The sequence below is a fragment of the Leuciscus leuciscus genome (assembly GCF_965113295.1).
Source record: "Leuciscus leuciscus genome assembly, chromosome: 22".
Lineage (NCBI taxonomy): Eukaryota > Metazoa > Chordata > Actinopteri > Cypriniformes > Leuciscidae > Leuciscus > Leuciscus leuciscus.
The window spans coordinates 6,965,062-6,979,154 of NC_138746.1; the positions used below are offsets into that span (position 1 = coordinate 6,965,062).

General features: G+C 38.3%; 1 protein-coding gene across 1 annotated transcript; it reads right to left on the reverse strand.

The window, feature by feature from the left end:
• Positions 1–1,800: 1,800 nt before the first annotated feature.
• On the reverse strand, positions 1,801–11,332 carry LOC309487285 (uncharacterized protein). Its single transcript, XM_082154895.1, has 11 exons — positions 10,498–11,332; positions 9,083–9,596; positions 8,589–8,676; positions 8,326–8,439; positions 8,111–8,211; positions 7,866–7,964; positions 5,803–5,932; positions 5,482–5,592; positions 5,233–5,385; positions 3,294–3,415; positions 1,801–3,176 (listed from the first exon to the last, which is right to left on the reverse strand). Exons 1-11 carry the CDS (start codon positions 10,619–10,621, stop codon positions 3,023–3,025), a joined length of 1,710 nt encoding a protein of 569 aa, XP_082011021.1. The 5' UTR covers positions 10,622–11,332; the 3' UTR covers positions 1,801–3,022.
• Positions 11,333–14,093: the final 2,761 nt, after the last annotated feature.

Consider the following 14,093-nt stretch of genomic DNA (forward strand, 5'->3'; position numbering starts at 1 on the left):
CATTAATATGTATTATAAATTCAAACTCTTTGGATTATTGTTTCAGAATTGCATACTGTGGTTGACTAAGATCACATGTGTAGCATGTTTGGTATCTATGAACTCCATTTTCCCATTTGTTCATTTACATTACATTTTGCTAACTCTGTGACACATTAGTAAGAATATTGAAGGTTCTTCTCTTAAACTCCCAATCCAATGCAAATACCCTGCTAAAAAGACAAAGGATCGTAAAGTTTCAAATGATTATCAAATTTAGATTGTGTTTCTAAATAGAAACTAATCATAAACATTGGTTATTGATTAATTTAGATATTTTATTATTCTGAGTATCCCATACTGTCAATGATCTGTTCATTCGGGACCCAATGTCACATGCTTCGGGTTATGTGGATCTCACAGACACAATCATGCCAGTCTGATCTTGGTCAGAGGGTGTAGAATTAGATAATAGCTCTTTAGTCGGTTGCCTACTGCTCACTCGTACAAAAAAAGTATAGTTTATTTAGCCTCCATACAACTTGCCAAGTCAGTGATAGACAGAAATCAAAAGGTCTTCAGATGACGTGCCTACTGCTCAATTCATACATGCGGCTTTAGTGTTTGACCGATCCTGGACACAGATCTGCGGTGGCACCAGCCTCCTCACAATCTACTGGTCATTATGATTTCAGGAGTGATTCCAGAATAAATCAAATATAAAATGTTATTTGTCAGGTAAAAATGTATCATGCTAATTACATAATTAAACAATTAGAAGCCAATTCAGAAATAATAATATCATTTTCTCAAAGATGACTCTAAGACTAAGAGATGCATACCAGACAGAAACACAAAGTGGTGTTCCGAGTGCAAGACTTGTTGGGAAGACACTGACACAGCACAGCATGGGGGTTTTCTGGTTACAGATTCCCAAAGACTGCTCTGCCACTCCAGACCAGAACAAAAGAACTATAAACATTTAACACCCAAACATTTATAAATGCATATATATAAATGAGGTGACAAGTTTGGGCAAGGCGGTATCTGGTCTCTCTTTGAGGTCTTCTCTCCAGGGGTGTGTTTTATTGTTTTTTTTGCAGGGTGTTTTGATCTCTGCTTTTGTCTTAGCTGGAAAATCGAGTCTTTCACTACCCTGTCCAGTAAAGGGTGTGTTAGAAGTAAGAAACTGTTTGCTCAAGGCTGTTGATCTGCTGAATTTCAAACAATGCTTTAACTTATCGCTTCCCTGTATTCTACTACAGCTCTCTTTCCATTGCTAATCTGCATGCATGTATGTGTGTGTATGTTAGATTAGTCTAGTGTTTAGTCTAGTTATTAATAAAGTCTTGTTCTTGTCACACGTAAAGTTATTTGTGGTTCATGCTCATATACTGGAGTAGTACTGTACAGTAAGGAAAGTTATATCCCTTACCCCAGAATTATTTTCTTTTATTAATAAAATAATTAATAATCCGTTTTGCTGGATGAACAGGTTAGTTAATTTTGGTATCAATTCTGCTACATCAAGTTAATTCTATTAATTGATCCAAATTTTTTTAACAAATTATAACGAGTTGTAACTAATTATTCATATTTTCTTTGAGCTAATTTGCAAAAATAAATAAATAAATAAAAATTAAACATTAGAATTACTTTTATATGTTCAGTAATATTGAGTATCAAGATGAACACTTGACTGAAGCAAATTAGTTTTATTGATTACCCAAACATAATTTTTGTTTTGTTTTGTTGTTGTTGTTGAAAAATCGTGTTAATGTCAGGGAATGGCTGTAATGAACGTACAGAACACATGATGGATGAGTTAGATAACAAAACAGTCTTTAATAAAATAAACAAGGAACACTCAGAAGATTTCAGGAGAAAAAATCAAATACAACCACATTAACATAGACAATACCATACATTAGAATGAAGGAAACTCAGGGCTTTAACACTTGAGAACTCAATCAAAAACCATGGAGACAAACTAGCAAAGGGAACACATGTAATCGGGAACAGAACGCATAGAAAACAAAACCAACATTGAGCATCATCGTTACAGTTAAAATACAAGTAATGAAGTTCAAAATGGAGGTTCTGGAGGAACATTCAGTCCTGTCAATCATCATTATGAGCGTACTGTATAAGCAGCAGACACCACGTCATCCCATTTACAAATTCTTCAGGCAGATTTACAATACAAGCTATCAGAATTTTATCTTACTTTTTGACCATATAAATATCAGCAACTGCTCTAAATTGCGTATATTTTCCTCAGTTCGGGCCTCTGAAAAAACCCAAATAAATGTTTTACCTCATTGAGTATGAGCTCTATATTATCTTATATAATAAAAGTAATAAAAGCCTGATGTTTCAAATATGATCCTCAATAAACTTTTACATTTAAGAAATGTATATTTTTTATTATTTTTATTTTATTATTTTTAGGCTTTATAGGGTTAATTAACCTCATTTCCACCTGTTTTAAGCTTTGAACACTTCGGATCGGATTATCAAAAACGCATCTTGAAACCAGAAGGAAACATTGCCAGTGTGTGGACATCCTGCGCATAATAAGTAGGCCTAGGCTATATCAATTAATAGTTGGCTATAAAACAAATTTAAACATTTTTATTATTTCAGAGAGAATGGGAGATAAAGTCACTGGAGTAGCTCTGATGCCTGCATTATGTGTAGGTGTGAAAGAAAAGAACCAGGACCTTATTAAAAAATTAACATCAGATCAGATTTGAATGCTAGAAGGCAGAAATAACACAATGTTTGGGGAACATTCTCCATATCTCACTTTTACCAACTGTATAAGGTTTACTGAATAAGTTGACATGTATTTGCAAAGTTACTTGAAGTCAATCGAATGTCTTTTGGGGGACCATCAAAATAAAGTGTTACCAAATGTCTTTGCTTGAAAATATAAACTTTGTTTACAGCATCCTTGAGCAGCAATAACGTTTTAGATCTGCAAGTTGGCTTGGGGGAATTTTGATGTTGATAGGTTCAGAGGCACCTATTTTGAAGATAGCTATTTCCCAGAAAATAAAGAAAAGCCAAAAGAGCATGTGACACTGTGACTTCTATGATTTGGATACAGGTCCCGGATCACATCCAGTATTTCCCTCACCTGTCGCTCTGATAACACCCCTTTCCAGCGCAGCAGACCAGGTACATACTGCTCACTGCAAAACATTCAGAAGACTTCACTGTTTGAAAACTCTCACACAATGAAAAGAGAGACATTTAAAGACCTGCAAATACATGTTTGAAGCTGTAGTTGATGACTGGTCTGGGTTTACCTCTCATGTGGAAAATCTCTGAACAAAACACCACAGGTAATCTTCAGTGCATCTACATCACTGCAAAGCAAAACTTCACTCATTCTCTGAAGGAGCAGGTTTTGCTGGGCAACACTGCCATTCTGCAAGTAGAAAACTCAAACCATGAGCTTTTTATTTATATAATGAATGTAAAAACAAACTGTTCTCATGTCAACAGTCAAGGATATGTGGAACAATTATGTTAAAGGGGTCCTATTATGCTTTTTACATGTCCAACTTTCTTTAGCATGTAATGTTGCTGTTTGAGCATGAAAAAGGTCTGCAAAGTTACAAAGCACAAAGTCACTCCAAAGGGAGTTATTCTCTATATTAGTGCGCACTGTGTCTGAACTCCCAGAATTACCTCCATTGAAGTCTTGAGTTTTATTCTGGTAACGAACACATCGCAAAATTCCTCATTTAAATAATTCCCGCCCAAGGCATACACAAAAAGAAAAAGGAGCGAGGCCTGGTTGCGTTAATAGTGTGTTTAAACTCACAGTTATGGTAAGGGGCGTGACATCTCCTAAACAAGCTCAAAGCGGCTGACCAATTGGTGCATTCAAGTCCTCCTGGGAAGTACGAGATGTCAGGTGCATTCAAGTCGCTTTCATTGAAGCAAGATGATGTAACGGAGGCCAGCTAGTAAGAGCTGTGCAGGTAAACCTCCCTCCTCTGATCTCAAGAGGCACACAAGCAGCTGATGCTATAGAGACCGAGGTCTTTAGCGTTGTTGTTACTAGCACACCTGCCTCCCATGACGGTGACCCGGGTTTGAGGCCCGTAGAGAGCGGGGTGAGTAGGACCTGAGGGGTTACAATGGTGGTGTACCTTCTCTTAATTAACAACACAAAAATTCAGCAAGGTTTTTAAACTCTAATTCTGGAAAATGGAGAACTAAGAATTTGCATCAGGTGTATTTTGCTTTTTTATGTTTTGTTATGTTATTCATTTATGAAGCCACTGTAAACTTGACATATTATATTGTTATATTAAGCCCCTTTCACACAGCGCTTTGAACCCGGCAAATTGCCAGAGCGCCTTCTGTGTGAACGCAAACTCGACCCGGGATTTATGCCGGGATCGATGCCGGGTCGGGACCTAGTAACATTGCCGTGTTCAGTCCCGGAACGCGCGCTGTGTGAACAAAAGCCGTAATAATGCCGTGTCGTAGTGATGACGCTGAAGCCGGGATCGTTCGCCAGCTGTGAAACGGTACGTAATGCGCAAGTTTATGATCGAATCAGAGAAAAAATGCACAAGCGTGGTTTCTCGAGAGAGAGATCGCAGCTCATAAGCAAACTTAAGACGCTGCTGAGATTACAAGTCACCTCGATGTCACGTGTCTTTACGGCATTTTTACGGGTTGTGTGTGAACGCACTCTCTGATTCCGGAAAATCACTGGCAGTGTGAATGAACCAAAATCAAACGAACCCGGGTCAAATCCCGGGTCACTTTATCCGTGTATTTTCCGGAATCTCTGTGTGAAAGGGGCTTTACAGTGCTATTATATTTTGTGCAGGCAATTAGCTTATTTAAAAAAATCCTGAGCTTCCCACTCTTATTTTATGACACTGACTGTTAATGTGCGTTCAGCTCGTAAATCTTTCTGGCATGACTTCAATGCACCAAATCAAAACACTCTGATCCAGCTGACCAATCAGAGCACATTGCACGTTTCGGAAGGAGGGGCTTTATAGAACGTTACAGATAGAATGGGAGGAGAGGTGCTGCAATAATGTAAAATATGTGAAAAATAATGTTTTGTGAACATCCAAGCATGAAAGGCTATTCTAGACTCCAAAACCAAAATCAAGAAAAAGGGCATAATAGATCCCCTTTAAATATTGTTTGACCCTGATTTCCATCAGGAAATCAGCCCATAAAATAAAAAAATTAAAGTGTCATTTTTTTCACCAGTTTAGAGAATGTTTCTTGAAAACGTTGAACATCCTCTTTTATCTTGTTCTCAGCATTTCCCCAAAGCTTCTCTAGCTTTCTGAACTTTGTCTTCATCAGGCATTCCAGGTACACTTTGGAAACACAGTCGTAAGCTATTTTCACAATGATCTGTCAGAAATAAAGGAAGTATTTGGAGAGAATGAGGGTGAGGTATGGAGCTTGAATCTTTTTGAATGGTTTTAGGGTCATATACACAGTGCATACCATTTTGATCTCCAAGGCGGTCGGAGGCAGAGATGCACACTGCCCGTGGATTGCTTCCATCAGAATATCAATATGCACCTTCTTTTTCTTGAAATAACTTTTTAAATTGGCCTACAAATGAACATTTAAAGACAAACAGGAGTGCAAGATTGATATAAAATGTGTTAGGAAAGGTATCAGTATCCTTGGATAAATCTGATATGAATTTATGCAGCTGAAATAATCCCAATGAGATGGATAGAGTTCATTTCAAGTGCATGATAGCAATCTTTTCTTCTGATGATCATTAACATACTGTATGTTGAAAAAATTGAGACGTACCTGTGCTAAGCATGTCATGATCTTTTGAACAATGGATGAAGCCTTATCTTCCAGTTTCTGTAGCATGTTTATAGTGCTTGAGACATCATCTCTGTTGTTTTTATCTGGACTAATTTGTGTAGCGCAACATCTGTAGTAAAAGAACACAGATTTTATGAAAAAACTGCAGAAAATTCTCTGAATTAAAGATTATAGGGGTAACTCTTACTGTAAGCATGTGAATCAATACATTTTAGATAGGGGAAAAGCCTATTAAAAGTGCACTAAAAAGTTAACTTAAAAAGTTTTTGATACAAAGAAAATAATATTTGCACTAATATCTTTTAAAATGATACACTCACAGGATATAATGACTCTAGTCATAATCTAACCATTTTATTTTACACAAGGGCTGTCCCTAATAGTTACACAAATATTAGTCACGAATCACGATCTGTGTGCTTGTTTAGTTTTCATGGACTTTTAGGCTTATATAGCAGCAGGTCAGGCCGGTGCATGCCTGCACACAATGGGTATACTGCAGGCATTCTAGGCCAACCTACAAAGTCTGTTCGGAAGAGTCTGCCAGAAGAGATGCCTGAGGTCCCGTCTGATCAGGTGTGTGAACCGGCCATTAGATCCATGCCTGTGGGAGTTTTAGTGGAGCTGGAAGAGGAAGAACAGCTAATAGACTGGAATCCGGAGGTAGTGCTTCCCACCCTGTCCACCCACAAACCTTCTCTGTCACTGGTCCCCTCCTGCACTAATGTCTCTTCATCACCACTGGTCCCATCCAACACAGAGTTGTCTTCATCATTGCTGCAAGTTCCGTCCAGCACAGTGTTGTCTTCATCGCCGCTGGTCCCGACCAGCACAGATTTGTCTTCGTCACGATGGTTCTATCCAACACAGTATTGTCTTCGTCACCATCATCCTTGTCTATCACCAAGTCTGTCTCTGTCATCAACTTTCCTCTCCTGTTCACTCCACCGAAGCCAGCCATTCCCTTGGCCCCGCCTCCACTGGATTCTTTCAGCCCTTTGGCTCCACCATGCAACCCAGATCCGCCTTGGGACTCTCAGTCACCAGCTCCGCAGAGGCATGGGGATTCCCTGGCTCCACCTCGGACCGTCGACCAGTCGGCTCTGTCCTGGCTCCTCGTCCCCTCGGCTCCAACGGGCACCTTCGTCCCTTCAATTTCACCGGGCTCGCTCCCTCGTCCACCGGCTCTGTCCTGGTCAGTCGTTGCTCCACCATCGCCTGGGACTTCCAGGCTGTCGGCTGCGCACCATCTCTCAGGCTCCACCAGGGTCCTCACTCACACCGTCTCAGTCCTCAGGTCCACTGGCTCCACCTCAGCTGCTCGTAGCCGGGACTCCGCCTTTATCTCCAGGTCCAGCGATGGTGTTGGGTTTCTCGATCCAATGGACTTCACACCTTATCTCCCTATGTCACCTCAGTCGGTCATGCTCGAATTACTACTTTGGCTCCTCCCTCCATCAGTGTTTCAGTGGAGCGCCTCCATCATGGCCATCTCCTGGATCGCTATGAAATCTCGTCGGATGTCCATTCCTCCCTGGATCCTACCACCATCCACCCTTCACGATCTGTGTGTTAAGTTTAGTTTACATGGACTTTAAGTTTGCATTCATCAATTACGTGTCTCCATTGTTTCCTTTGTTCCTAGTTTCCCACCAGTCGTCATGGAGACTCATTTAATCATCACACCTGTTCATTATGTTAATATTATCAATGTGTATTTAAGTTCCTCTTTGTGCTCCTTTCAGTTGTCTGGTATTGTTTGTGTGTTCGCTGTTATTGACTTCTACACACTGTCACGTAGCTTTGTGGATTACTTTAATTTGTTTGATTTCATATACTGTATCTTAGTTTTATCGAAACTTCTAAACTTTTCATCATTATCCTCTGGACCAAATCGTTATAAATATTCCCACAATTATAATTAAACACTTTGAATAAATCCGTCAAGGGTGACAAATATGTCTTGACATTTTCATAATGCAGAATTAATTATACAATGTTAGTTTCTCAGCCATGTATACTTAATGATCATTAGTAAATACCTGAGTTGCATACAAGTGTTGATAATCCGAAAAAGATACACAGAGTTCTTCTCAGTGAACTTTAGTTTTTTTAGACGTTTATTCTCAGTATCCACATACCTAAGAAAACACATATTTATGTTAAGTACAGGATCACAAACCTCCCCTCTCCTGCACAAAATAGATAATCACTGGATACTCATTAAATGAGAGTTTTAATCTGTAAACCTTGGGCACAGGGTAATATAAGATGAGGAGAAACCTACTTCTGAGCAAAACCATGCAGCTCTTCACTACAGAGTATTTGTACTGCATGCATCAAGGTTAGACCAACCTTTTTTGCATCTAAAATAGCACAATTCAGACACTGTGAAAGCAAAACATAAAATATGTGAGCAATATATCATATACAATCCCCTGTACCTTTTTACATGAGAAAATAAAAATAAGTCTTGCTTTACTTTCTCTCTCAAAGACTTACCTGAGTGACATCTATGTAAAGTCTTATGAACGTTTCCTCATCCATTGAGTCCTCATTATGTCCATGTTGTGCATCATAGTGCAGGATGTTCTGTAAAGTCCTAGAGATGTCATTCTGTTGCAATTAAAGTTGGACAGAGACGTGTGTTACATCTCTCTTGTCTTGGGTCCATTCATGCATTACTGAGATATTAGTCATTATAATGAGAGTGAAATACAGTAATTAAAATAACACACAAACAGTCATAAACTGTGAAGTCGTACTTGAAGTTCTGGAAGCAGTTTCTGCTTTGCTCTCTCAAACCATCCTGTCAACAGCAGCGGGTCGTACACTCTCAGTTTTGAGTCTGAACTGAAACATACATGGGTACATAATATAGTACACATCAATGTTCAAAAGGTTAAGATTTTAAAAGGTTTTTCAAAGAAGTCTCTTATGCTCTTCAAGGCTGTGTTTATTTGTTCAGAAACACAGTAAAAACAGGAATATTGTGAAATAATATTACAATTTAAAAGAACTGTTTATTTTAATATATTTTAAATGTAATTTCATCCTGTGATGGAAAAGCATATATTTGAAATACAATAAGTGTCTTTAGTGTAATTTTTGATCAATTGAATGCATCCTTGCTGAATAAAAGTATCAATAAAAAAATAAATAAAAAAAAGTGTCTCCACACGTTTGAATGATAGTGTGCATTTCAACAGTTCAAAATTAACTTCTTTGTTTGTTCTACAAATTTTGTACTCTTTCATACCTGAAGAAAACTTCTTTTCCCCACAGTAAAAGGCAGAAGGTCTCTTTCACAGACAGATCTCTGTTTAGGAGCAGGTCCAACTTGGGAAAGAGGTGACGGCTGTAACTGTCAGTCAGATGATCTAGCAGCCCAGTATCTTCCAGTACAGGTGTTAATCGAAGCACCTCATGGCATATCATGCTCTGTGTGCTCTTTAGAAAGTCCTGTAACTGCTCTAACTGAGATCCTTGTGGTCCCTCTACTGGCAGCGTGGGAATGTGGTTTTCCACAAACTGATCTATTTCTTGAAGAGACTCACAGAGCCAGTTTTGAGAGAAGCTGCCTTCTTTCTTGTCTTTGGTAACACCGTTCAGTTTGCTCCAACTTTTCAACACCTCAGCTGCTTTGTCAAGGTCCTCGGGGTTTGATTGTTCACTCAGAATCGTTCTGAGAATTTCAAGCTCTTTCTTGCCACTCACTTCAACCCCTGAACCAGATGCCATCCTTAAGTCAACTGTGCTTTCCTGTTCTCCTGCTGTGAATTTCTGTGCATTAATTGCTTTTGAAATTTCAAACTTGTATGTGAAACAGCATGCAAAAGGAGAATAGCCTATTGCATTCTGCACTGTAAAAATCTTTAATTTTTAGACAAACTCTATTTTAAAAGCTGGATGAACTATCAAATGTAAAAAAAGGTTTTGTATGAGCAACTTAAAATATTAAAAAGCAAAAACTTGAATGTCAAGTTTGGTGGTGAGGGTGAACAAGATAATGATAATGCACTCAAATAATTTGTTTTTGGTCAAATCATGTGGACTTATGATGACATAAATGTTTTTTATTCAGAAATAATTGATGTTTTAGATTTATGTGGTGTTTTTGATTATATTTTGCTCTAAAAGTTGTATGATGTTTCAAGTCACCATTAGAGTGATAAGTGTTTGCCGAAGTTTCTACCATTTAAATAAGTAGGCTATAACTTGTTTTGGTGCATAAAGGAAATCCTTTTATCAGTTTGCTTAACAAACCGACACAATTATGTAATTAATTAAAGGCAAAAAAAAAAAAAATTGTCATCATTTACTCACCCTCAAACTGTTTCAAACCGGTATGAATTTATTTTGTCTGCTGAACACAAAGGAAGATATTTGGAAGAAAGTCAGTAATCAAACCCCATTGACTTCATAGTATTCTTTTTCCTACTATTGAAGCCAAATGGGTCCATCAACTGTTTGGTTACTGACATTCTTCCAAATATTTTCCTCTGTGTTCAGCAGACGAAAGAAATTCATACTTGAAACAACTTGAGGGTGAGTAAATGTTTTTTTTAACAGTGTGAATGCATTTTTTTCTCAAATATGCTGACCATTTTATTTTACCCTCCAAAAATGTCTGAATTTACTCAATTATTTAAAAATGAAAAAGCATTATCTTACCATCAGAGGTTTCTGCGTGCTGCGTTGGCATCACAAGAGGCAACTGATCCTCTTTTTTCCTGGCTGTTTTTTTCCCCCAAAAAAACTTTTTAAACATTTTTGTAGGTGTAATGTTTCTGTACATTAAGGGCTTTTAGATTCTGCGATCTGTCTGATTTAGATCTGTGAAAAAGTCAGCTGTAGTACAGGTGCTCAATAGTAAATGGTGAAATTCAACTACTGTATGTTGTTGCTGTTTCTGCTCTTACGCACAGGATATGATTGTGGTTAATTTCTTTGAAGTATCAGAGGTATCTTGCAGCAGGTTTGAGCAGAAAGTTTCCACAGTGTTTCATATTAAATAATATTATGCCATGTATGGTACCAGTCAGAAGCTGGATATAAATTATTCTCTATTGTGATCAATTATTTCTCATCCATCCATTCTCTATACCGCTCAACATCTGTAAGGTCACGGGAAGACTGGAGCCTGTTATTATTATTAGGGGAGACCGGGGTCAGTTGCAACACTTTTTGCATTTCTCTCAATTACTCAGAGACTATTTGGACTAGACCAACCAAATTTGTATATATTAAACTTGCATCTGTCTGCTAATTACCCATACCATTTAAAGATAATTATATATGACATATCATTCACAATATTTATTTGAATGGAAGAAGTCAGATGTTGCAACTGACCCCGACCCAGGGACGGTTGCAACAAGTTAAAAATACCTTAAATTTCATTAATTAACTTAAGCTTTTTGTCTCAATGAGCAAAGAATTCTGAAAATATTAACTGTTTTAGGCCTACTATAATATTATAGTATTATTTATTTCAATAATATTATTGTAGCCTATTATTTATTTATTTAGTAATATTTATCAAATAACAGTTATTGAGTTTTGTTTGTTCATGTGTAGAACCTAGGCCTACATAGATTCAGTGTGCAGGTGTTACAGATGCTATTCAATCTCTCCATATTTCAGTGTCAGACAGGAAGAATTTAACAATTTGCAATGCAACAAACTTTTATTAAACATGCAAATTATAACATGTTGCAACCGTCCCCAACCCTATCAGCCATGACAGAACATCATGTGCCTGCTAGACACACTGACTTTGATACCAGTAACCATGTCACTTAGAAGTCAACAAAACAATAATTCAAACGAAGTAAGTTTTGATTAATTCATACAAAATTTCAGGACAGTATGACAAAAATATATCTCATGAAAAAATTTACTTTCATACCTCCAAAACAAGTTTTGTTCAATAAATGCAGCAGCAGATGTTGAATATGTCTACTGTCTTCTTGGTGGGTGGACGGTCTAACTGTGCATGTGCATCACTCTAGCTTGTTTCTGATTGGAGAAAAATGACATGTTGCAACCATCCCCTGTTGCAACTGTCCCCGGTCTCCCCTACGAAATTATGTATCAAAATATATTTGTAAAAAATTATGTTAGGTGCGATATAAGCCTATATATCATTTATAAACACATATTAAAAGATCCTTATAACAGGTCTACACTGAGGTGATCTCTGAACATTTCTTCTTCTCTAAACGGTTTCTGTATTGGAATCGATTGTTCTTTTAATTACACTAACTGATGGACACGCGCATAGTACTATGTGATCGTAATTTAACTTTTTTGGAGGGTTTTGGAAACCTTGTTCTGTCACATAACTTACAGCTGTAAAATGTTGTGTTCATTTGGCTTGAGTCATTCTTAAACCTGCTGATGCAGTCGATGATGTGTGTAGCTGGGGTCTTGGTCAAGGACTCAATTAAATAATTAAATTTAGATTGTTTTCCTGTAATAACGGATGGCAGAGAGAACGTTAAAAGTAAATTTATTATATTTATTGTAAAGTTAATATTGTGGCCTAACTATGTCTTTTTCCAATAATCAGAAATGGCCAATTGTCTCCCCCAATATTCAATATTTATTTGTATAATATTTATTTTAATATTTTATGCTGCTGTAACTGTCATCAACTGGAGTGCCCTTGAGAGCCACCTGAGGGCACTCCACATTTACATTTACGCATTTGGCAGACGCTTTTATTCAAAGCGACTTACATAGCGTTATCCTATACATTTATACATAGGTATGTGCAATCCCCTGGGATCGAACCCACAACCTTGCGTTGTTAACACAATGCTCTTACCACTGAACTACAGGAATAATCAGACTATCAGACATCAGACTATCATGTTTCACTCACAAACTACGTCTCCCATAATTCTCTGGACTCACCAGCACTCATTATCACATTCACCTGTGTCTCATTATCTTGTTTAGTTCACCCCATATAAGCCTGGTTCACCCCATCACTCACTGTGAAATTTTGTGTGTTGTTGTGCTGCATCTCTGAGCATTCTCCCTGATATCATTGTCTCTTGGATTTTTGCCTCAGACCCCTGTTTGTTTGTTTGGCCTGCCTTCCTGTGCTTGACCCTCTGCTTGTGTTTGATTACGATTCTGGATAACCCTTTAAATAAACTGCATTTGGATCCTCAACCTTGTCTCGGAGCAGTTCGTAACAGCTGCAGCGGCACTGCTCTGTTTTTCATGACAAAAAGATAAACTGTTAGGCTGGGGCTCATTGTTCGTGGCTGGCGTGGCAGAAAGCTGGCTGGGCTCTGGGTCCAAAGTGAGTGTGACAATTGAGTGGCTGGCCAATTCCTCCTCCATCTCACCCATGGTAAATGAGGATCCACTCTTAACGAGCACCAGTTCTACAAAATCCGTAAATATCCTTTGAGGACCATAAACGGGCAGGGGAACAAGTTTGGTTTTGGTTTTGGTTTTAGATTTAAACCAGTCCAAAATATGAAATGAGGGTAGTGTGCAAAGTAGCCTGGAAATCCAGACCTAAATCTGAAAGATTAATGGTCCGGCGTCGACTAATGAAAATCGGCCAGCTCGAGGGGCGGCACCCAGCATGAATTTGAAAATCTCACTGCACACAATTGGATAACACTATGACCAATCACAACAAGCTCCATACGCTTAGCTACCAGCGGAGCTAACTGGTAGATTAGACTCTTACCGTATCCGGTCGGCAAAACAGCAAAAACGTCCTTCTTGCAAAGGAACGATTTGAGCGGCGTCTTCTGTTCCTCTTTTAGATAAAAAGTCAAGTCTAACTCGTTCATTGTAGCGGCCAAAGCCGTTTCAAACAACTGGTATTCATCCATAGCCATCTTGCAATGTTTACTAATAACTTTGACGTCACAGCTCTGTCGTCATCTGTTTAGGTCGCCTTTGTGATTGGTGCAGCTCAGATCGAGGGGCATATTTAATGAGCATCATTACTCGACACCAGAGTAACTCGCTGAGCAAATTCAACTTGTGCTCTCGCGAGAACTCTGGATTACCAGGGTATGTGCAAAGTGGACAAGACCCAAGAACTCACTGGTGTGGTCATCAAGGGAGCGATTCTCCTGGGTAAGTAGGAAGTGAATGGCTGGTATCAGTTATTTATCTCTTCTAGGTCCAGTATTTTGTCACGTCTAAGCGAGACAAAGGCAAGGAAGAGGTGAGGTGGATTTAGCTCTATTAATTGACATTTACTCCATTTACCCACAAACTTTCCCACAAAT